This window comes from Lithobates pipiens, unplaced genomic scaffold (assembly GCF_037356315.1).
Source record: "Lithobates pipiens isolate NorthernLeopardFrog02 unplaced genomic scaffold, aLitPip1_a1.2 Scaffold_19, whole genome shotgun sequence".
Classification (NCBI taxonomy): Eukaryota; Metazoa; Chordata; class Amphibia; order Anura; family Ranidae; genus Lithobates; species Lithobates pipiens.
In genome coordinates this window covers 587540944-587563575 of record NW_027507764.1, presented here as the reverse complement: position 1 = coordinate 587563575, position 22632 = coordinate 587540944, and the positions used below count along the sequence as shown (strand labels likewise).

At 45.1% G+C, this 22632-nt stretch overlaps 1 protein-coding gene across 1 annotated transcript; it reads right to left on the bottom strand.

Annotated features, from left to right (window-relative positions):
* Nucleotides 1-636: 636 nt before the first annotated feature.
* On the bottom strand, nucleotides 637-13784 carry LOC143997739 (uncharacterized). The gene is made up of 4 exons (XM_077493527.1): nucleotides 13530-13784; nucleotides 12365-12472; nucleotides 3876-3947; nucleotides 637-809 (listed from the first exon to the last, which is right to left on the bottom strand). The coding sequence occupies exons 1-4, from the start codon at nucleotides 13767-13769 to the stop codon at nucleotides 708-710; spliced, it is 522 nt and encodes a 173-aa protein (XP_077349653.1). The 5' UTR covers nucleotides 13770-13784; the 3' UTR covers nucleotides 637-707.
* Nucleotides 13785-22632: the final 8848 nt, after the last annotated feature.

Sequence of the window (22632 nt, the reverse complement as noted above, 5' to 3'; positions counted from 1 at the left end):
GAAGTAAGGAGTCCCTGACAGCTTCCGAGGGACGAACGTGCAACTGCGGCTCCTACTGGGGTGGCGCTACAGATGGGATGGGATCAAGGTCAGAATAGGATATGGGACTGTAAGGAAGTTTTGTATTATATTATATGATAAAGGATAGAATAAGATATCTGATAGGATAGGAAAGTATAGAGTATAGAATAGGATATAGGAATTAAAAAGATATGGGAAAGTTTACAGCCTAGGATATAGAATAGTACAAGTAGTGTAGGATATAGGAAGGATAGGATAAGATATAGGATAGTATGGGATGGATAGGATATAGGACAGTATAGGAAGGATAGGATAAGATATAGGATAGTATGGGACGGATAGGATATAGGACAGTATAGGAAGGATCGGACTTAGGATAGGAAAGTAGATATAATATTATAGGAAGGAAATCTTCACACAATGTTTTTTTACTCACAATCTCGATTTCATACATTGGTGAATAATGAGTGACATGAAGAAATGGGACGATCGTCTTTTCATGGTTGAAGACAATGGTGTGTATTGGTCCGGCAATGTGAGCCAAAATGTACCCATCCCCCCCACCATACATTATAACCCGGATCTGGTGCATCAATGACAATTCCGAGAGTCACATGATTTTCATTCTTTATTTTACTCCTTTATGTGACATTTCATAGAGAACGTTCCATAGAATTAATTTCTCTTCATTGAAGGACCGCCCGCTCTTTTGCGCTTCGTAGGAAACCAATACTGCTGTTACAGCCTGGACGGTTGGGTCTACAGGGACGTCGTCTCCTCTTTGAAAACTGAAGGAGAAAGTGAGATTTCACAATAATTACATTAGAAGTCTGATTTACATTCGGGGGGGAGGGGCTCGGGAATGTCACCACCCTGAAGAAGGACTGCTGAGAGAAAACCAATTACACTGAGGAGACAGGTAAACAGCCGTGCACTTACTGTACAGACATTCAATGCAGGAAAGACCTACCTGTGTATGTAATGATTTGTACTGCAGAGTATTTCAGGAGAGGAGAGTTACAGAGGAAGGAGAAGAGTCCTCCAGCAGTGCAGAGTATTTCAGGAGAGGAGAGTTATAGAGGAAGAAGCAGAGTCCTCCAGCAGTGCAGAGTATTTCAGGAGAGGAGAGTTATAGAGGAAGGAGCAGAGTCCTCCAGCAGTGCAGAGTATTTCAGGAGAGGAGAGTTATAGAGGAAGGAGCAGAGTCCTCCAGCAGTGCAGAGTATTTCAAGAGATGAGAGTTATAGAGGAAGGAGCAGAGTCCTCCATCAGTGCAGAGTATTTCAGGAGAGGAGAGTTATAGAGGAAGCAGCAGAGTCCTCCAGCAGTGCAGAGTATTTCAGGAGAGGAGAGTTACAGAGGAAGGAGCAGAGTCCTCCAGCAGTGCAGAGTATTTCAGGAGAGGAGAGTTAAGCCGCGTACACACGTAGCCGTCTGTCCGACGTACTTAGTCTGGCGGACTTCCCGCCAGACTGTCCGTCGGACTTTCCGAACGGGCTACTTGCCCACACACGGCACTTTTTCAGCGGACTAATATGGCGTACTAAGTCCGCTGTACTATCCGCCCTACTTTTGAAATGAACGGACTCGCCCACACACGCGGAGGAAAGTCCGCTCATTTCGAGCACGTCTCCAGGTAGGCGGGGCCCGCGAAGGAGACGTCGCTGGCCCCGCCGCCTGGTATGGACTTAAAGGGGAACCCCAACGCCGAAAAAAATCGGCGTGGGGGTCCCCCCCCAGTCCACAACAGACCCTTGTCCGAGCACGCTACCCGGCCGGCCAGGAAAGGGGGGGGCGAGCGAGCGCCCCCCCTCCTGAGCCGTACCAGGCCGCGTGCCCTCAACATGGGGGGTGCTTTGGGGAAGGGGGGGGCGCGCGGCCCCCCCACCCCAAAGCACCTTGTCCCCATGTTGATGAGGACAAGGGCCTCTTCCCGACAACCCTGGCCGTTGGTTGTCGGTCTGTGGGCAGGGGGCTTATCGGAATCCGGGAGCCCCCTTTAACAAGGGGGCCCCCGGATACCGGCCCCCCACCCTATATGAATGAGTATGGGGTACAATGTACCCCTACCCATTCACCTGTAAAATAAAAGTACAAAAAAAAACACAACACGAGATAAAATACTTTATTGCACAGCTCCGGGGGTCTTCCGTCTTCGGGGGTCTTCTCGCCAGACTTTTTCGCTATCTTCTTCTAGCTCTTTTGCTAGCGGAGGAGTCCGGCTTTCTTCCTCGCCGCCGGCATCTTCTTCCGACTTCGGTTCTTCTGCCGGGCCACCGCGCCTTCTTATAGCTCTTTTACAGGCGGTGGCCCGGTCTTCTGTCGCCGCCTTCCGTTCTTCTTCTTCTTCTTCTTCTTCTTCTCCAGGAGATGTTGACTCGACGATCTCTCTGGCCGCAATGCCAGGGACGCGCTGCGCGGCCACTTATATAGGGACAAGGGGCAGTGTCACATGGGTTTATGTCACATGGGTTGGTGTCATATGGTGACCCCGCCCCCTTACGATGTCACAGTCCTGGAGGCTGCTGGGACTGTCGCCATGTGACATCAACCCATGTGACCAACCCATGTGACATAAACCCATGTGACACCGCCCCTTGTCCCTATATAAGTGGCAGCGCAACGCGTCCCTGGCATTGCGGCCAGAGAGATCGTCGAGTCAACATCTCCTGGAGAAGATGAAGAAGAAGAAGAATGGAAGGCGGCGGCGGCGGCGACAGAAGACCGGGCCACCGCCTGTAAAAGAGCTATAAGAAGGCGTGGTGTCCCGGCAGAAGAACCGAAGAGGGGGACAAGACCCCCGAAGTTGGAAGAAGAGGCCGGCGGCGAGGAAGAAATCCGGACTCCTCCGCTAGCAAAAGAGCTACAAGAAGATAGCGGAGGAGTACGGCGAGAAGACCCCCGAAGACGGAAGACCCCCGGAGCTGTGCAATAAAGTATTTTTATCTCGTGTGTTGTGTTTTTTTTGTACTTTTATTTTACAGGTACCCCATACTCATTCACATAGGGTGGGGGGCCGGTATCCGGGGGCCCCCTTATTAAAGGGGGCTCCCGGATTCCGATAAGTCCCCCCGCCCGCAGACCCCGACAACCAACGGCCAGGGTTGTCGGGAAGAGGCCCTTGCCCTCATCAACATGGGGACAAGGTGCTTTGGGGTGGGGGGTCGCGCGGCCCCCCCTTCCCCAAGGCACCCCCCATGTTGAGGGCATGCGGCCTGGTACGGCTCAGGAGGGGGGGGGGGGCGCTCGCTCGCCCCCCCTTTCCTGGCCGGCCGGGTAGCGTGCTCGGACAAGGGTCTGTTGTGGACTTGGGGGGGGACCCCCACGCCGATTTTTTTAGGCGTTGGGGTTCCCCTTTAAGTCCATACCAGGCGGCGGGGCCAGCGACGTCTCCTTCGCGGGCCCTGCCTACCTGGAGACCCGCTCAAAATGAGCGGACTTTTCTCCGGGCGGGAAAAGTCCGCTCATTTCAAAAGTACGGCGGACTGGCATACACACGGCCGGATTGTCCACCGAAATGCGAGTCCGGCGGGAAGATTGGAGTGCAACACGGCATTCTAAGTCCGCCGTACTTTTGGGTCAAAAAAGTATGCCGGAGGCAACACACGGGGGGATTGTCCGGCGGACTTGAGTTTGCCGGACTTTTCCACCCGCTTGTTTGATCGTGTGTACGCGGCTTAATAGAGGAAGCAGCAGAGTCCTCCAGCAGTGCAGAGTATTTCAGGAGAGGAGAGTTACAGAGGAAGGAGCAGAGTCATCCAGCAGTGCAGAGTATTTCAGTAGAGGAGAGTTATGGAGGAAGGAGCAGAGTCCTCCAGTAGGGGGTGAGGATGGATTTTATGTCGGTCACTTACCTTGGTTATGATGTCACACTGCATGTTCTCTTTGCCGGGTGCAGTCAGGTTCAGATCACAAATTTTAACTTTCTGCGTATTCAGAGAAAATAAGAGCTGAATGTCTCTCACCTATACCAGAGCACCGACCTCCTAAGACCGACACTCCAAATAATCTGCTGTCTGTGCCCGCCCCTCTCTGATGATAGAGACAGAATTTTAACCAAAAATCCTGAAAAAAACCCATAAAACAAATGCTATAAATGAAGTTGCATTTCTGTGAGTAAAATAAGTATTTGATCCCCAAGCAAAACATGACTTGGTAGTTGTAGAGAAACCCTTGTTGGGAAGCACAGAGGTCAGACGTTTCTTGTAGGTGGTGATGAGGTTTGCAAACATCTCAGGAGAGGTTTTGGTCCTCTCTTCTCTACAGATCTTCTCTAAATCCTTAAGGTTTCTTGGCTGCCGTTTGGCAACTCAAAGTTCCAGCTCCCTCCGTACATTTCCTATGGGGTTAAGCTCTGCAGAATCACTAGGCCACTCCATAATCTTAATGTGCTTCTTCTGGAGCCACTTTATTGCCTTGGCGGTATGTTTTGGGTCATTGTCATGCTGGAAGACCCATCCACGGCAAAGTTGGCCTGTACCTTTAGCAGAGAAATAGCCCCAAAGCATCATGTTTCCACCTCTGTGCTTGACTATAAGGATGGTGTCCTTAGGGCATGGGCATCTGCAGAACTTTTTTCAAGGGGGGGGGCATAATTTTAGGGTCACCCATGCGCCGCCCCTTTTCGACAATGTCATTATCACATTATCATGGTCAGACTGCAGATATAGTACAGTCCCTAGGATAAGTAATGGATAATGGCCAACAGGCCCTCTTACCAGACCCAGCGAAACAACACCAGTGATCCCTCCGGCTGGACGATTGCTGACTCGCCCCGGGGACGACTCTGGTCAGTAGTGTGGCATGTCTGTACCATGGCAGTGACTCAGTCTTTCTCTCTGGTGGTGCTGGGCAGCGTGGCTCTCTCTGGCGGTGCTGGGCAGCATGGCTCTCTCTGGTGGTGCTGGGCAGCGTGGCTCTCTCTGGTGGTGCTGGGCAGCGTGGCTCTCTCTGGTGGTGCTGGGCAGCGTGGCTCTCTCTGGTGGTGCTGGGCAGCGTGGCTCTCTCTGGTGGTGCTGGGCAGCGTGGCTCTCTCTGGTGGTGCTGGGCAGCGTGGCTCTCTCTGGTGGTGCTGGGCAGCATGGCTCTCTCTGGTGGTGCTGGGCAGCATGCAGGGGCGGACTGACCATTGGGCTACTCGGGCACTGCCTGAGGGCCCCATACCACTAGGGGGCCCCATCAGGGTTGCCAGCCTCAGTAAAACCAGGGACAGTATGTCAAAAATGTGTTTTTTTGTTGTTTTTTTTTTACATCTGTCTTTGAAATGTCCCTTACCGACATCCTTTTGGTCTAAAAATCCTGAGATTATAGCTGCCCCGCCTCTCCAGTACCTTCTCAGCCAATAAAAATATGTCTGTGTATACTGTGTGTGTGTTTGTGTGTACTGTGTGGCCCCATAATCTGATTGCCTGGGGGCCCCATAATTTCTTATTGTCTGGGGGCCCCATGAGTTGTCAGTCCGCCCCTGGCAGCATGGCTCTCTCTGGTGGTGTGGGGCAGTGTAGTTCTCTCTCTGGTGGTGCTGGGCAGCATGGCTCTCTCTGGTGGTGCTGGGCAGTATGGCTCTCCCTGATGGTGTGGGGCAGTGTAGTTCTCTCTCTGGTGGTGCTGGGCAGTGTGGCTCTCTCTGGTGGTGTGGGGCAGTGTAGTTCTCTCTGGTGGTGCTGGGCAGTGTGGCTCTCTCTGGTGGTGTGGGGCAGTGTAGTTCTCTCTCTGGTGGTGCTGGGCAGCATGGCTCTCTCTGGTGGTGCTGGGCAGTATGGCTCTCCCTGATGGTGTGGGGCAGTGTAGTTCTCTCTCTGGTGGTGCTGGGCAGCATGGCTCTCTCTGGTGGTGCTGGGCAGTATGGCTCTCCCTGATGGTGTGGGGCAGTGTAGTTCTCTCTCTGGTGGTGCTGGGCAGTGTGGCTCTCTCTCTCTGGCTTCTGCCCAGCACAATCCTTGTGCTTTTTCCTGTAGCACTCTCTCCCTCAGCTTTTTTCCCAGGCTGCAGTCTCTCAATCTCTCTCTTGATCGAGCTGTAGCCTCCTCCCTGTGGAATATGGGGCCTCCAATCTTTGGGACTACATGTCCCATGATTCTCTCCTCTCCTACTCTCCTTTGATTGGCCCTTAGTTAAGGCCAATAGGAAGGAACAGAGCGGGCAGGAAGCTGGGCAAGGAACCTGATGAAAGCTGTCGTCTCTTCTCCCTGACAGGAGAAGGGGGGGGGGGGTGACTGGGGGAAACCTGATAGCACCGCCGCCGAGCTCTCTGCTGGACTGAGCACGGAAAAGAGCCCGCAGTCACACTACACTGATAGGGGGGGCTTGGCAGAACCTTGATGGTGTCACCCCACTGGCGGGTTGCACGCGGGTGTGGGCTGCCCGCACCCCGATAGCGATGGAACTGTGCTGAATTTAAGACCTCATCCCTGATTCCAGGGGGGGGGGCACTTGACTCCCCTTGCCCCTACCTGCGGACGCCCATGACTTAGGGTCATAGTCAGCATTCTTCTTCCCTAAACACAGCAAGTCAAGTTAATGCCAAAGAGCTCAATATTGGCCTCATATGACCACTTTCTCCCAATCCTTCTCTGACTCATTTAGATGTTTATTGGCATGACTGTACATGTGCCTTACTGAGGAGGGGGACTCGCCTTGTTTGGAGGAAGAAAAATGCTGACTATGACCCTAAAAACACCATCCCTACAGTCAAGCACGGAGGTGGAAACATGATGATTTGGGGCTGTTCCTCTACTAAAGGTACAGGCCGACTTTTCTGCATTGAGGGGCCAATGGACGGGGCCATGTATTGTAAGATCTTGGATGAGAGCCTTTTTGGGTTGGGGATGGGTCTTCCAGCATGACAATGAACCCAAAACATACCCCCAATGCAACAAAGGAGTTGCCCAAGAAGAAGCACATTAAGGTGAAGGAAAGGACTAGCCAGTCTCCAGACCTTAATCCTATAGGAAATGTATGGAGGGAGCTGAAACTTCGAGTTGCCAAGAGACAACCAAGAGACCTTAAGGATTTAGAGAAGATCTGTAAAGAAGAGAGGACCAAAATCCCTCCTGAGATGTGCAAACCTGGTCACCACCTACAAGAAACGTCTGACCTCTGTGCTTCCCAACAAGGGTTTCTCCACCAACTACTAAGTCATGTTTTGCTTGGGGATCAAATACTTATTTTACTGACTGAACTGCAACTCCATTTATAACATTTGTATCATTTTCTTTCCTGGATGTTTGGTTGATATTCTGTCTCGATCATTTACAATACACCTATGATAAAAATGATAGACCCTTCATTGCTTTGCAAGTGGGCAAAGCTACAAAATCTGCAGGGGGTCAAATAATGCCTTGGTCCTTAATGCCTACATGTTGCACACATGGGCTCCCTGCACGGCGATCGAGCTGTCAGAGAGACATCAGAATCAGAGATACAAAGTGATAATATTGTTACATTGTATTACTCTGTATCATTGATATTACCTGTCATCTGCATGTGGCTTTTAGTCATATAAACAAATGTAGCGCCCTGCTCCTAATAGGCCGACGCTATAAGTGTAAATTTAGATTTGTCTGAGCTGTAGTTTATTTCAGACTGATTATGTTAAATTTCTGGTTTCTGTTCCAGTTGAGCTGGGTTGTGTCGTTTTCCACTTGGCCCGTGGGTGGCGCTCTCCTCATCATCGGTCAGTGTTGGAAATGCAACAGTCTGGGTGTTTTGATTACCTCAGCCCAGTGGGAGTGGTTTACCCGCCGTGCATTCTGGGAGAGGGTACTTAAGGGACAGACACTGGGGTAGGGGATTGTTCCCGGACTTAATGGGCCTCCTGCCCTAAGGTGTACAGTAACCACTCAACTGTGGCTGGCCCGAGGCCTCGTCACTGAAAAGTAGGCCCAGAAGTTCTGGGGCCTTCTGATCCAGGGGTGGTCCTGTGCTGTCTTGCCTGTGGGGAGAAGCCGAGCAATTGGAGAAACCAGGGCAGTACTTTTCTCAGAGAGGATCGAGGAACAAGGCTGGTATCTCAAGAAGAGCCTGGAGACTCAATTGTAGGACGCACCAGGCCTGTACTGGCCATCGGGACTACCGGGAGATTCCCGGTGGGCCGATTGGCTCAGTGGGCCGCTGGGCCGGTTGTCAGTTTGAGTTATATTGTGGTCTCTATATTTAACGCCGGCGGCGGCCGCTACTTGATTAATAATTTATTGTCACTGTCCACGGTAATTGATTAATAATTTATTGTCACTGGTCACGATAACTGATTAATAATTTATTGTCACTGTCCACGGTAATTGATTAATAATTTATTGTCACTGGTCATGGTAATTGATTAATAATTTATTGTCACTGTCCACGGTAATTGATTAATAATTTATTGTCACTGGTCACGGTAATTGATAATTTATTGTCACTGGTTATGATAACTGATTAATAATTTATTGTCACTGGTCACGGTAACTGATTAATAATTTATTGTCACTGGTCACGGTAATTGATAATTTATTGTCACTGGTCACGGTAATTGATTAATAATTTATTGTCACTGGTCACGATAACTGATTAATAATTTATTGTCACTGGTCACGGTAATTGATTAATAATTTATTGTCACTGGTCACGATAACTGATTAATAATTTATTGTCACTGGTCACGATAACTGATTAATAATTTATTGTCACTGGTCACGGTAATTGATTATTAATTTATAGTCACTGGTTACGATAACTGATTAATAATTTATTGTCACTGGTCACGATAACTGATTAATAATTTATAGTCACTGGTCACGATAACTGATTAATAATTTATTGTCACTGGTCACGATAACTGATTAATAATTTATTGTCACTGGTCACGATAACTGATTAATAATTTATTGTCACTGGTTATGATAATTGATTATTAATTTATAGTCACTGGTTACGATAACTGATTAATAATTTATTGTCACTGGTCACGATAACTGATTAATAATTTATTGTCACTGGTCACGGTAATTGATTAATGATTTATTGTCACTGGTCACGATAACTGATTAATAATTTATTGTCACTGTCCACGGTAATTGATTAATAATTTATTTGTTTGCGCAATTGCGTATAGTTTATATACTGTTTTTGTGTGTGTTCGCAAAATTAAAGTGGGCCGGTCTGGATGAAGCCCAGGGCCAAATTTTTATCCCAGTCCAGCCCTGGGACGCACGCCCGGTCATCTACCTCACAGTATCGCCAGTGTCCTATCATATAGTGTCCCCCATCTGGGGACAGCACACACAGATTCCAAAAATAGCCGAAGATGAACGGCGCCTGCGCCATGAGTCCAGGTTATAGCCCCACCATCCAAGTGTACATAGAGTTGGAATATAAAAGAGCCGAGCGCAGCGAGGCCGAGCCCGAAGCGTGGCGAGCTAAGCGGCTAATATATCGGCAGCCCTATGTCCGCTTGGATGGTGGGGCTACCAATTCGACTCATGGCGCAGGCGCCGTCCATCTTTCGGAGATTTTCCGAAGCTTCTTCTGCTCCGTACTGCGCAAGCGCTGCGCATGCGCGGTACGGGGTAGGACAGTATCCGATACCAGAACACTATATGCCAGAACACCGGCTTGGCTGAGAGAAACTGGTACTGTGTGACTATACTCTGACTTTGCAAAGGTCATTGGTTACATAATCCTGTGGCAGAGGATTGTGCAACGGTTCTACTATATTTCTTCAAGTCTGTGGCAGAGACGATGACCGAGCATCGTACCGGCTGCTAGGTCAGTGAGAGAGTCCTATCCGGTGGTTGCTAGATCCAGTCTGTGGAAGCTGCTTGTCCTCTGGATCAAAGAAGTGATCCCAGGGCCGTCTTTAATATTGATTGGACCCTGGGCAAAAGTTTTCTTAGGGCCCTCCTCCCCCCCATGCAATTTCGCTCTCCGCCTTCTCTGAGACATACAATAAATAGCAGCTAGACTTAAAATCAGTTTACTGTATCAGATCAGGCAGTGATTGCAATTGGTTGCCAGAGGTTACAGCATATCATTACTGCTTACTGACTGGTTGCTAGAGATTACAGCACTCCCTAAGAGCCGGTTCACACTGCGGGCGATGCGAGGCGACACGACTTGCCTCGCCTCGATCTGACAAGTCGCCCCCGTTCTGTACAATGGAACCGTTCTGAGAGGAGCGACTCGAGTCGCTCCGACTCAGAAAAAAGGTTCCTGTACTACTTTCGGGCAACCTCGGGGCGACTTGCATTGACTTCTATACAGAAGTCATCTGCAAGTTGCCGCTGAGGTCGCGGCAGGTTGCGGCGAGGCAAGTCGGTGTCGCCTCGCATCGCCTGCAGTGTGAACCGGCCCTAAGGCTCACTGATTAGTTGCTAGAAGTTACAGCACATCTTCTCCTAACTGCAGGGGGGCGTGATATACCTATGAATGCTGCCTTTATTCACATATCAATGCAGTTGGCCTCAGCTATTTACATATGAATGCCAGTATTTACATGTAAACACAGGTCTGCTTGTGAGTCATCTGTACACAACAATAGGGCAGAGCTGGGCAGCATTAATAGCAGCACAGGACTAAAACTTCAAGGGACAAGGGAATGTAAACTGGGATAGTTGGCAAGTATGAGGCTGTATCTGCTTTGGGCCCCACAACAATGACAGGGCCCAGGGCAGCTGCCCCTTTTGCCCTGCCTTAAAGACGGCCCTGCATGATCCGCAATACAAGGTACCTGAATCTCCCCAAACCCTCCATCACTAAACTTGAATTTTGCTAATAAAAGCATTGGGAAAAAGAAAGTGGAGATGACATCTGTGAACAACTTTCCAATGGGACCCCCTATGACGGGCACGGTGGAACACTGAGGTAACATAGTTACATACATAGTAAGGTTGAATAAAGACACCAGTCCATCCAGTTCAACCTGAGTGAGTGTCTACAATTGTCCCTATCCCTGTACATTGAACACTCCCCCCTACACCCTCAAGGAGCCCACAATCCAAGGTCCCCATTCATATACTAGGGCTAATTTTGGACAGAAGCCAATTAGCCTACCAGCATGTCTTTGGAGTGTGGGAGGAAACCGGAGTACCTCAATGCGACGGATCCGATCCCACACTCCGATTGAGTGCTTCCATCAGTACATCCCGCTTCCTCCAATCTGACTATCAGAGAGATATATTCTCATAGCTGCATTGAATACAAGTCTAGCCGAAAATAGCTTGTAGAATCTTGAACCCTTTATTGGACAGAATACAACTTTTTATACACATTTTACACAAGGGGGTAGATAACGAGGTAGGGCTGCTCATGGATTCTCCCCCCTCCCCTATAGCAACAACTTAAAAGACAATTACACAATTAACATGTTAATTACCCCAGCACTTAAAGAGGAAGTAAACCCTGATGAGTTTACTTCCTCTTTCATTCCTTGCAAAGCATAATGGACTACTATGCATCGCATCGCATCGCATAGTAGTCCATTATGTGTCACTTACCTGACACAGGAGCCAGCGAAGTCACCGCTGTCCCCTGTAGCTCGGCGCATCCATCTTCTCGGTGGGTCTCGCTGCCCCGCCGATATCATTCGACGAACCCGCAATAACGTCCCTCCCGTGCATGCGCACGGGAGCCGACATGCGCAGCATCTTCGTCGTTGACGATGCCGCGCTCAGTGCGCATGCGCCGTAGACAGCGGTGCCTGTCTTTTGGCAAATATCTCCTAAAACCGTATATATTTAGGAGATATTTCTTGGACCTACAGGTAAGCCTTAATCTAGGCTTACCTGTAGGTCAAAGTTGGTTGTAAGGGCTTACAACCACTTTAAGGCAGCCTAGGTGACCAGACAGTCCGTCTCCGGAGCTCAATGTAATCAGCTCCTTCAAGGATTGTGTATTGTTCAAAATTAACAACCTAAGAATAGTATTTACATACAACCTGGGAGATACTGTGGATAAATATTACTTACTTACATTTTAAGTAATCCAAGATATATTTTCTCACATAAGAGTTGTACGGGGAGGTGAAACATGGGTTTCCCAACCTTTCCAAGGGATTCTGGGTTCCATGTGCCCTCCCGTCACAGCCTACCTGCATGTCTTTGGAGTGTGGGAGGAAACCGGAGTACCCGGAGGAAACCCCCCACAGGCACAGAGAGAACATGCAAACTCCAGGCAGGTAGTGTCGTGGTTGGGATTGGAACCAGCGACCCTTTTTATTGCTAGGCGAGAGTGCTAACCACTACACCACTGTGCTGCCCCTGTGCTGTAACGGTAAGCCCAAAAGAATTAAAATATCAGCAGCTCCTTCGGGGGTCAGTGCTACACAAAGATTTGCAGTTCACATGAAATACTCTCAGATAAAACTCACCCCATCCGGTTTAAATTCACACCGCGCTGCGTCACCTCCCTCCGACTTCAGACACCTCGTCTCCATTATTCCCAATCTCAGGATCTTTGTTCCCTCCTGGAAGAAGATCTGCAATGGGGACGAGCGCAAATAGACTTTTTAGATCTTGTCAACGCTAAGCGATCCGGGAATATTGATAAAAGTGACAAAGGCTCCATATTTAGGATGTATCCGGTCTATAAACCAGAGGCTCTGGGTCGATATTGGATATGGATAGTATTATTAATAAACATCTTCCAGCCCAGGCAATCTTGATCACTCGATGTACAGCGGGATAAATGGTTCTATATTTAGGATGTATCCGGTCTATAAACCAGAGGCTCTGGATGGACAGTTGGATAAATGGTTCTATATTTAGGATGTATCCGGTCTATAAACCAGAGGCTCTGGATGGACAGTTGGATAAATGGCTCTATATTTAGGATGTATCCGGTCTATAAACCAGAGGTTCTGGATGGACAGTTGGATAAATGGCTCTATATTTAGGATGTATCCGGTCTATAAACCAGAGGCTCTGGATGGACAGTTGGATAAATGGCTCTATATTTAGGATGTATCCGGTCTATAAACCAGAGGCTCTGGATGGACAGTTGGATAAATGGCTCTATATTTAGGATGTATCCGGTCTATAAACCAGAGGCTCTGGATGGACAGTTGGATAAATGGTTCTATATTTAGGACGTATCTGGTCTGTAAACCAGAGGCTCTGGATCGATATTGGATATGGATAGTATTATTAATATACATCTTCCAGCCCGGGCAGTCTTGATCATTCGATGTGCAGCGGGATAAATGGCTCTATATTTAGGATGTATCCAGTCTATAAACCAGAGGCTCTGGATGGACAGTTGGATAAATGGTTCTATATTTAGGGTGTATCTGGTCTATAAACCAGAGGCTCTGGATGGACAGTTGGATAAATGGTTCTATATTTCTGAACATTTTTTAAGGAATTAACACATTATTACATTTATAGGAATATTGGAAAATCCTTGAAAAAATACAAATGCCCTTGAAGCCTCCATCCCCCAATTTATTGCCCTTAAAGCCCTCCAAATCCTGATCTTTTGCCTTTAAAGCCCTCATTCCCCCCCCCCCCCCCCCCATATATTGCCCTGTACTCCACCTGTATAGGTATGGCTGGAAGGTCCTCCAGGGGTTTATAGAAATAGAGGACATCCTCCCTCTGGTTGTAGAGATCCAGGGCCTCTCTGATCCGTCCTTCCTGGTCCGGAGACGGAGAGTGAGCCACCTCCAATGTGACCACCGAGAGCCACACCACACACTGCCAGACCTTCATCTTGTGTCCTCCGTAATGGTGGTTTGTGTGTCTGATTCCCCCTCTATTTATCATCCGCACCTCCATCTTCCTCTTTTTTTTTTTACAAGTCTTGCACACTCTGTTTATCCGTTTATTGCTCCATTAATAACATCTTTCACAACACGTTCCAAAAAAAATAAAAAATAAAGTACATACTGCTATACATTTAAAGTAGCACTCCAGCCAGGCTTCGAAAATGAAACCCTACTAGGGATGGTCCTTATCATGGTGGCTAAGTGATTATCACACTTCAGGGACAACTACCTAAGAGGGAGGATTTTTTTGGAGGGATTTCCTGTCACTTCCTGTTGTGTCTACAGGACAGGAAGTGACAGAAAATCTCTTCATTAGGACACAGATTGACAGGGATGTTTTTTGCCTTCTCTATCCAAAATAGAAAAAGCTTTTGACTTGAGATCTACTTGCCGGCACAAAGCTGGTTCTGCCTTCCAGTGCATCCAGTAGGGTGCCTGTTGCATCTCCTTCTACTCCTGTTACCATAAAGGCAACCAGTTTTTGGCCTTGACAGCGAAGCCTCAGGGCCAGTTCTGTAGGACTCTAATGCCCCGTACACACGAGCGGACTTTTCAACATCCAAAGTCCGAAGGACCGAGTCCGTCAGACTATCCGATCGTGTGTGGGCTGCAACGGACTTTTGATTCGCCAAAGTCTGACGGACTTTAGAAATGAAGCATGCTTCAAATTTTCCCGACGGAACTCCGCCGGACCCGGTCCCCTTCGAAAACTCCGCTCGTGTGTATGCTACTCCGACGGACTAAAACCGACGCTAGGGCAGCTATTGGCTACTGGCTATGAACTTCCTTATTCGAGTCCAGTCGTACGTCATCACGTTCGAATCCGTCGGAGTTTAGTGTGATTGTGTGTGGCCAAGTCCGTTCGGCCGAAAAGTCTGTCAGAACTCCGTCGGAATTCCAGCAGAACTCCGACGGAACTCCTTTGGAAGTCTGTCGGACTTAAGTCCGCTCGTGTGTACGGGGCATAAGGCCTTTTCTCAATAAGATGGCATGCCCATGTTTGCAAGAGGTTGTTTGCTGCTGAGGATTTTCAAACGCCTTCTGTCACAAGTAGAGATCATGCTGCTTCCACTTGGTGAAAGGTTCACGGTATCTACTCCAACCTCTTGTGGTCCCAAGCCAAGGGGCGATGTTGTTCCCAACAAGTTTGTTAGGTACGGACCTGGGCCAACCACCTAGGGGTCCAGGTCCCATGAGGTTGTCTGTGCCCACTTGGTGCCTGCATGTGACCCCTGGAAAGGGGGGGGGGGGCTGCCCTTCCAGGAGTGGGAATTGGCGCCTACGGCAGTGGCCTTGCTGTAAATACAAAGAATTACCGCTCTAAGGTAATGACTTCTCCCAAAACAGCTGTCTCCACAATCCCACTAGGCTTGTGCAATTCGTTTCGTAACGAATCGAAATTCGGCCGAATTTTGCATCTTTCGGACATTCGGATGCATCCGAATGTCTGAATAAAAAAAATAACAAATTACAACGAATACGAAAGAAATATAACGAATGAATTCGACATGATTCGAAATGATTTCAACTGCATTCGACATTATTTCAACCACATTCGAAAATATTTTGTGACCCGAATTTAGGGCCATGTATCTTGGGGTCACTTGGTGCTAGACACTTCAAATTTGGATATGTTGTAGTGCTAGTATTATTGTGTTTGCATACCAAATTTGACCCCGAGATATGTAGCCCCAAAATCGGGTCGCAAAATGTTATTAGTTATTAGAGCAGAGAATGACATTTTGCGACCTGAATTTGGGGACACATATATCGGGGTCACTTATAGCTAGAAACCCCAAATTTGGTATGCAAACACAATTGTACGAACACTACAACATATCCAAATTTGGAGTTTCTAGCACCAAGTGACCCCGAGATACATGGCCCTAAATTCGGGTCACAAAATATTTTCGAATGTGGTTGAAATAATGTCGAATCATGTTGAAATCATTTAGAATCCGGTAGAAATATTTTCAAATTTGGTTGAAATATTTTCAAATGTGGCCAATTTTTCGAATTCGGTAGAAAACTAAATGAAATCCGAAAACGAATTTAAGGAAGTTAACGAATATAACTAAAAGAAATGAATGAATTAACGAATTAAAACGAAACTAAACAAATTTTTTCCTTTTGCACATGTCTAAATCCCACAGGGTTTCCGGCTCTGTTTGCAACAGGAACTGAAGTAGAAAAGATGCAGCTGGATAGCCGCACTCCGAATTACTCAACTTTATTTAAAAAAATGTAGCTAATGCTATGACTAAGCACCCTGTTCGGTGTGAAACATGTCAGCGGCTGTGCGGTTAGTCTGTTTGCCAGCCAAGATGCTATGATTTTAATTAAATTTTTGAAATAAAGTTGAGTAATTCGGAGTGCGGCTATCCAGCTACAGGTTCTTTTCTACTTCAGTGGCCTTGCTGTAGCCAGGGTTTCCTTGCTTTGGTAGATGTAAAAGATGCTGCCTAAATGTTCCAATTTTTATCTCCTTACCTAAACTTTTCTTGTGATGGAGGACTAGCATTTTCAGTGCAGGGCCCTACCATTAGTGCTGCCCACAGCCCAACTATTCTGGGGTACCTGGATTATCTGCTGCTCATGGGGCAATGTTATATAACAAATCCTTATATTTCCCACCACTCGATATTATCCATGTGTTTGTAGCATGGAATTATCATGTAGGGAACCGCGTCTGACGGTTCGTTTCATTATGTGTGCTTGTTATCGGCTACTAATCGGCTTACTTGTACTGCAAACAAGGATTTTGTCACTTCCAGCTTCGGCTTGTGTGTTGACAAGGTGTTACCAGCTTGTAAATCAGCCGATCAAACTGATATAAGTTTGAGCATATGCATTGGAGGCAGGGGCGGACTGACCATTGGGCCACTCGGGCACTGCCCGAGGGCCCCATGCCACTAGGGGGCCCCATCAGGGTTGCCAGCCTGTTTTTTTTTTCACATCTGTCTCTGAAATGTCCCTTACCGACATCCTTTTGGTCTAAAAATCCTGAGATTATAGCTGCCCCACCTCTCCAGTACCTTCTCAGCCAATAGAAAGATGTCTGTGTATACGGTGTGATTGTATACTGTGTGTGTGTGTGTTTGTGTCTACTGTGTGGCCACATAATCTCTGATATCCTGGGGGCCCCATAATCTCCTATTGCCCGGGGGCCCCATGAGTTGTCAGTCCACCCCTGATTGGAGGCCAGAGGGGAGAGATACTGGGTCCTATAACACCCATAAAGAAGACCTTCTACCACCCATGCTATCACAAGGGATGTTGACCATCCCTTGTGATAGCAATAAAGTTGATTTAAAAAAAAAAAAAAAAAAAGGACAATTTGAATAGAATTAGGCCAAAAAAATAATCATTTAAAGCACCCGCCCTATGCTCATACGTAAAGGCGAACGTGCAGTCCTGTGGATCGCACAGCACATGTAAAGCATCGCTGTGAATGTCAGCGCGTGAACAATAATTCTAGCACCGGACCTCCTGTGTTCCTCTAAAATGATAACCTGCAGACTTTTATGGAGAATTTAATTTTTTTTTTATTTTGTTGTCGTTCCACCGCTGTGTACGAATTTAAAGTGTGACATGTTTGGTGTATGTGTAACATCATCTTTTATATTTTACCAAAAAATATATATATATATATATATATATATATATATATATATATATATATATATATATATATATATACATATATGAGTATTATATTGTGTTTGTGCTCACTAAAATTTATTTATTTTGTTGTCCTGAAAATTTGCAATAAATTAACCGCCGTGCAATTATCGTGCGACGTAAAAAAAAAAAAAAATTGCTACATTTGATATTTTATTCTCTAGGGTCTCTGCTTAAAAAAAAAAATTATAAAATGTTTGGGGATTACAAGTAATTTTCTAACAAAAAATAAATAAATCAATCAGATGCATGTTTTTTTTTTTTATATTTTACAAAAAAAAATGGGTATTATATTGTGTTTGTGCTCACTAAAATGTATTTATTTTGTTTTCCTGACAATTTGCAATAAATTAACCACTGTGCAATTGTCGTGTGACATAAAAAAAAAAGATATTGCAACATTTGATATTTTATTCTCTAGGGTCTCTGCTTAAAAAAAAAATATATATATATATATATAAAATGTTTGGGGATTACAAGTAATTTTCTAACAAAAAATAAATCAATCATTCAGATGCATGTTTCTTTTTTATATTTTACAAAAAAAAAAGGGTATTAGATTGTGTTTGTGCTCACTAAAATGTATTTATTTTGTTTTCCTGAAAATTTGCAATAAATTAAGCACTGTGCAATTGTCGTGTGACATATATATAAAAAAAAAAAAAATGCAACATTTGAAATTTTATTCTCTAGGGTTTCTGCTTAAAAAAAAAAAAAAGATATAAAATGTTTGGAGATTACACGTAATTTTCTAACAAAAAATAAATAAATCAGATACATTTTTTTATATTTTACAAAAAATAAGGGTATTATATTGTGTTTCTGCTCACTAAAATGTATTTATTTAGTTTTCCTGACATATAAAAAAAAAAAACTTGCAACAAATGATATTTTATTCTCTAGGGTCTCTGCTTAAAAAAAAAATTATAAAATGTTTGGGTATTACACGTAATTTTCTAACAAAAAATAAATCAATCAATCAGATGCATGTTTCTTTTTTATATTTTACAAAAAAAAAAATGGGTATTATATTGTGTTTGTGCTCACTAAAATGTATTTATTTAGTTTTCCTGACAATTTGCAATAAATTAACCACTGTGCAATTATCATGTGAAATAAAAAAAGATATTGCAACATTTGACATTTTATTCTCTAGGGTCTCTGCTTAAAAAAATATATATAAAATGTTTGAGGATTACAAGTAATTTTCAAAAATAAATAAATCAGATGCATGTTTTTTTTTATTTTTATTTTGTATTTTACAAAAAAAATGGGTATTATATTGTGTTTGTGCTAACTAAAATGTATTTATTTTGTTTTCCTGAAAATTTGCAATAAATTAACAACTGTGCAATTATCGTGTGACATAAAACAAAAAAAAAAAATTGCACCATTTGATATTTTATTCTCTAGGGTCTCTGCTTAAAAAAAATAAAAAAAAATGTTTGGGGATTACAAGTAATTTTCTAAAAAAAAAAAAAAAAAAAAAAAATCAATCAGATGCATTTTTTTTTTTTTTTTTTTTTTTTAATTCATTCATTTATTTTTTAATTAAAATATTTTTTTTTTTTTCTCATGTTGGTTGAACTGGATGTACAAAGGCAAATGCACACATCGCTCCCGCACGCACACAAACAGCGATCGTCCCTCACATGTGAGGTATCACCACAAACGTCAATATTTCTAGCACCAGACCTCCTTGGTGAATCTAAAGTGGTAACCTGTAAAGGCTTTTAAAGCGTCGCCTATGGATAGAAAAATGTACGTCTTTTGTCGCCATTAGAGTTTAAAAGTGTGACATGTTTGGTATCTATTTACTCGGGGGAACATCATCTTTGATATTTTACCAAAAAATGGGGGGATGTTTTGTATTTTTTTGGTATTAAAATAAAAAAAAAAGAGAACCTGTCATGCCCTATTTCTATTACAAGGGATGTTTGTTACATTCATTGTAATAGGAATAAAAGTGATAAAAAAAAAAAAAAAAATGTAAAGCCAAAGTGTAAAAATCAAAAAAAATAAATATAAAATAAATTAAAAAAAAGTAAAGCGCTCGCACGCAGAAGCGAATGCGTACGTCGCACCCACATATGAAAAAGGCATTCAAACCACACATGTGAGGTATCACAGCGAATGTCCAATCACGGGCAGTAATTCTAGCACCAGACCTCCTCTGTACATCTAAATTGGTAATCTGGAAAGGCTTTTGAAGTTTCCCCAATGCATAGAAAACTTTACATCGTTTAACCACTTTCAGCCCCCGGACCATTTTGCTGGTCAAAGACCAGACCACTTTTTGCAATTCGGCACTGCGTCGCTTTAACTGACTATTGCGCGGTCGTGCGACGTGGCTCCCCAACAAAATTGACGTCCTTTTTTTTTCCGCACAAATAGAGCTTTCTTTTGCTGGTATTTGATCACCTCTGCGGTTTTTATTTTTTGCGCTATAAACAAAAAATAGAGCGAAAATTTTGAAAAAAACGCATTATTTTTTACTTTTTGTTATAATAAATATCCCCCAAAAATATATAAAAAAACATTTTTTTCCCTCAGTTTAGACCGATACGTATTTTTCTTCATCATATTTTTGTTTAAAAAAAAATCGCAATAAGCGATTATTGATTGGTTTGCGCAAAAGTTATAGCGTCTACAAAATAGGGGATAGTTTTATGGCATTTTTATTAATATTTTTTTTTTTACTAGTAATGGCGGCGATCAGCGATTTTTATTGTGACTGCGACATTATGGCGGACACATCGGACATTTTTGACACATTTTTGGGACCATTGTCATTTATACAGCAATCACTGCTATACAAATACAGTGATTCCTGTGTAAATGACACTGCCAGTGAAGGGGTTAACCAGTGGGTGGCAGTGTAGGGGTTAAGTGTTCCTAGGGGCATGTTACTAACTGTGGGGGGGCTGGGCTTTCATTTAGTGAACACTGATCTCTGCTCCAATCACATGGAGCAGAGATCAGCGTCACTAGTTGCTAGGCAGAACGGGAAATGCTGTTTACAACAGTATTTCCTCGTTCAGCCCCCCCCCCCCCGTGAGACGATCGCAGGTATGCCTGCGGCGATCGAGTTCGGGGGACCAGCGGCACAGACTCATGGGGGTCCCGACCAGCACGCGAGCGCACTGCCAGCGGCGCGCTCGCGATGGCAGGGAGGCATTAAAGATTGGACGTACCTGTACGCTAATATGCCTGCCTGTGCCATTCTGCCGACGTACATCTGTGTGCGCTGGTCGGGAACCGGTTAAAAAAAAATCACATAGTTTGTCGCCATTGCACGGGCGTGCGCAATTTGCAAGCATGACATATCTGGTATCTGTTTACTCGGCATGACATCATCTTTTATATTTTACCAAAAAATTGGGTTATGTGTTTTTTGTATTTTTTGTTGCATTCAAATTAAAAAAATATAGAATAGGATAAGATATATGATACCAATAGGAAGGCTTTAAGAAAGGATAGAATAAGATATATGATAGAATTATAGAGTATAGAATAGGAAATAAAAGGATATTGGAAAGTTTACAGCCTAGGATAACATATAAAATAGTACAAAAGTATAGGATATAGGTTGGGATGATATAGGACACAGAATAGTAAAGGATATAATATAGGATACTATAGGAAGGATAGAATATACTGTAGGACAGTATAGGAAGGATAGGATATAGGACAGTATATGGAAGATAGGATATAGGATGGATAGGATATAGGACAGTAGGGATGAGCCGAACACCCCCTTGTTCGGTTCGCACCAGAACCTGCGAACAGACCTAAACTTCATGTGAACTTTAGAACCCTATTAAAGTCTATGGGACTCGAACGTTCACAATCTAAAGTGCTCATTTTAAAGGGTAATATGCAAGTTACTGTCCTAAAAAGTGTTTGGGGACCCGGGTCCTGCCCCAGGTGACATGGATCAATGCAAAAAAAGTTTTAAAAACGGACGTTTTTTCAGGAGCAGTGATTTTAATAATGATTGAAGTGAAACAATAAAAGTGTAATATTCCTTTAAATGTGGTACCTGGGGGGGTGTCTGTAGTATGCCTGTGAAGGGGCGCATGTTTCTGGTGCTTAGAACTGTCCCTGCACAAAGTGTCATTTGTGCAGGAAAAAAAGTCTTTTAAAATCACTTGCGGCTAAATTGTCGGCTCCCCGTAATACAGAGAACACTCAATGAGTGTTCTCTGTATTATCCGACAATTCATTTATTCATTGATAAAAAAAAAAAAGCGTGGGGGTTCCCCTAAATTCAATTACGAGGCCCTTCAGGTCTGACATGGATATGAAGGGGAACCCCGTGTCAAAATAAAAAAAAAAAAATGACGTGGGGGTCCCCCTAAATATCCATACCAGACCCTTCAGGTCTGATATGGATATTAAGGGGAACTCCGCATCAAATTTTAAAAAAAATTGACGTGGGGGTCCCCCTAAAAATCCATATCAGACCCTTTATCCGAGCACGCAACCTGGCAGGCCGCAGGAAAAGAGGGGGGGACGAGAGAGCGGCCCCCCCTCCCTCCTGAACTGTACCAGGCCACATACCCTCAACATTGGGAGGATGCTTTGGGGGTCTGTGACCCCTCAAAGCACCTTGTCCCCATGTTGATGAGGACAAGGGCCTCATCCTCACAACCCTGGCCGGTGGTTGTGAGGGTCTGTGGACGGGGGGCTTATCAGAATCTGGAAGCCCCCTTTAACAAGGGGACCCCCAGATCCCGGCCCCCCCCTGTTTGAAATGGTAAGGGGGTACAAAAGTACCCCTACCATTTCACAAAGAAAGTGTAAAAATGGTTAAATAAGGCAAACACACTTTTGAAAAATTCCTTTATTAAAAATAAAAAAAATTAAAAAAAGATTCCAGCGGTGCTAATCCACTCTTGCTATCCAGTGACGGGTCTCCGGGGTCCAGCGATGAATGATCATATCCAGCGACGGGGATCTCTCAGTCCAGCGCTGTCCATACATCCTTCTTCTGTCTCCACTCCGGAGACACTGCGGAGATCCCAGCGCTGACGTTTCTTATATTAGGAGGGCGGGGCCACCCGTCACCTGACCCCGCCCCTCTGACGCTGGTGAGGGAAGCCAGGGGTTCCCCAGTGACGTATGGGTGACCCCGCCCCCTCTGATGTAACGCAGGTTTCCGTTACATCAGAGGGGGCGGGGTCACCCAC

What these genes read in the sequence shown, in the direction of transcription:
- LOC143997739 (XM_077493527.1), bottom strand. Translation starts at nt 13,769, where the DNA reads ATGGAGGTGCGGATGATAAATAGAGGGGGAATCAGACACACAAACCAC. An exon ending in TTCCAGCCATACCTATACAG is followed by an intron (nt 12,473 to 13,529) that starts GTGGAGTACAGG and finishes TCCCCATTGCAG; the next exon opens with ATCTTCTTCCAGGAGGGAAC. An exon ending in GTGAATTTAAACCGGATGGG is followed by an intron (nt 3,948 to 12,364) that starts GTGAGTTTTATC and finishes CTGAATACGCAG; the next exon opens with AAAGTTAAAATTTGTGATCT.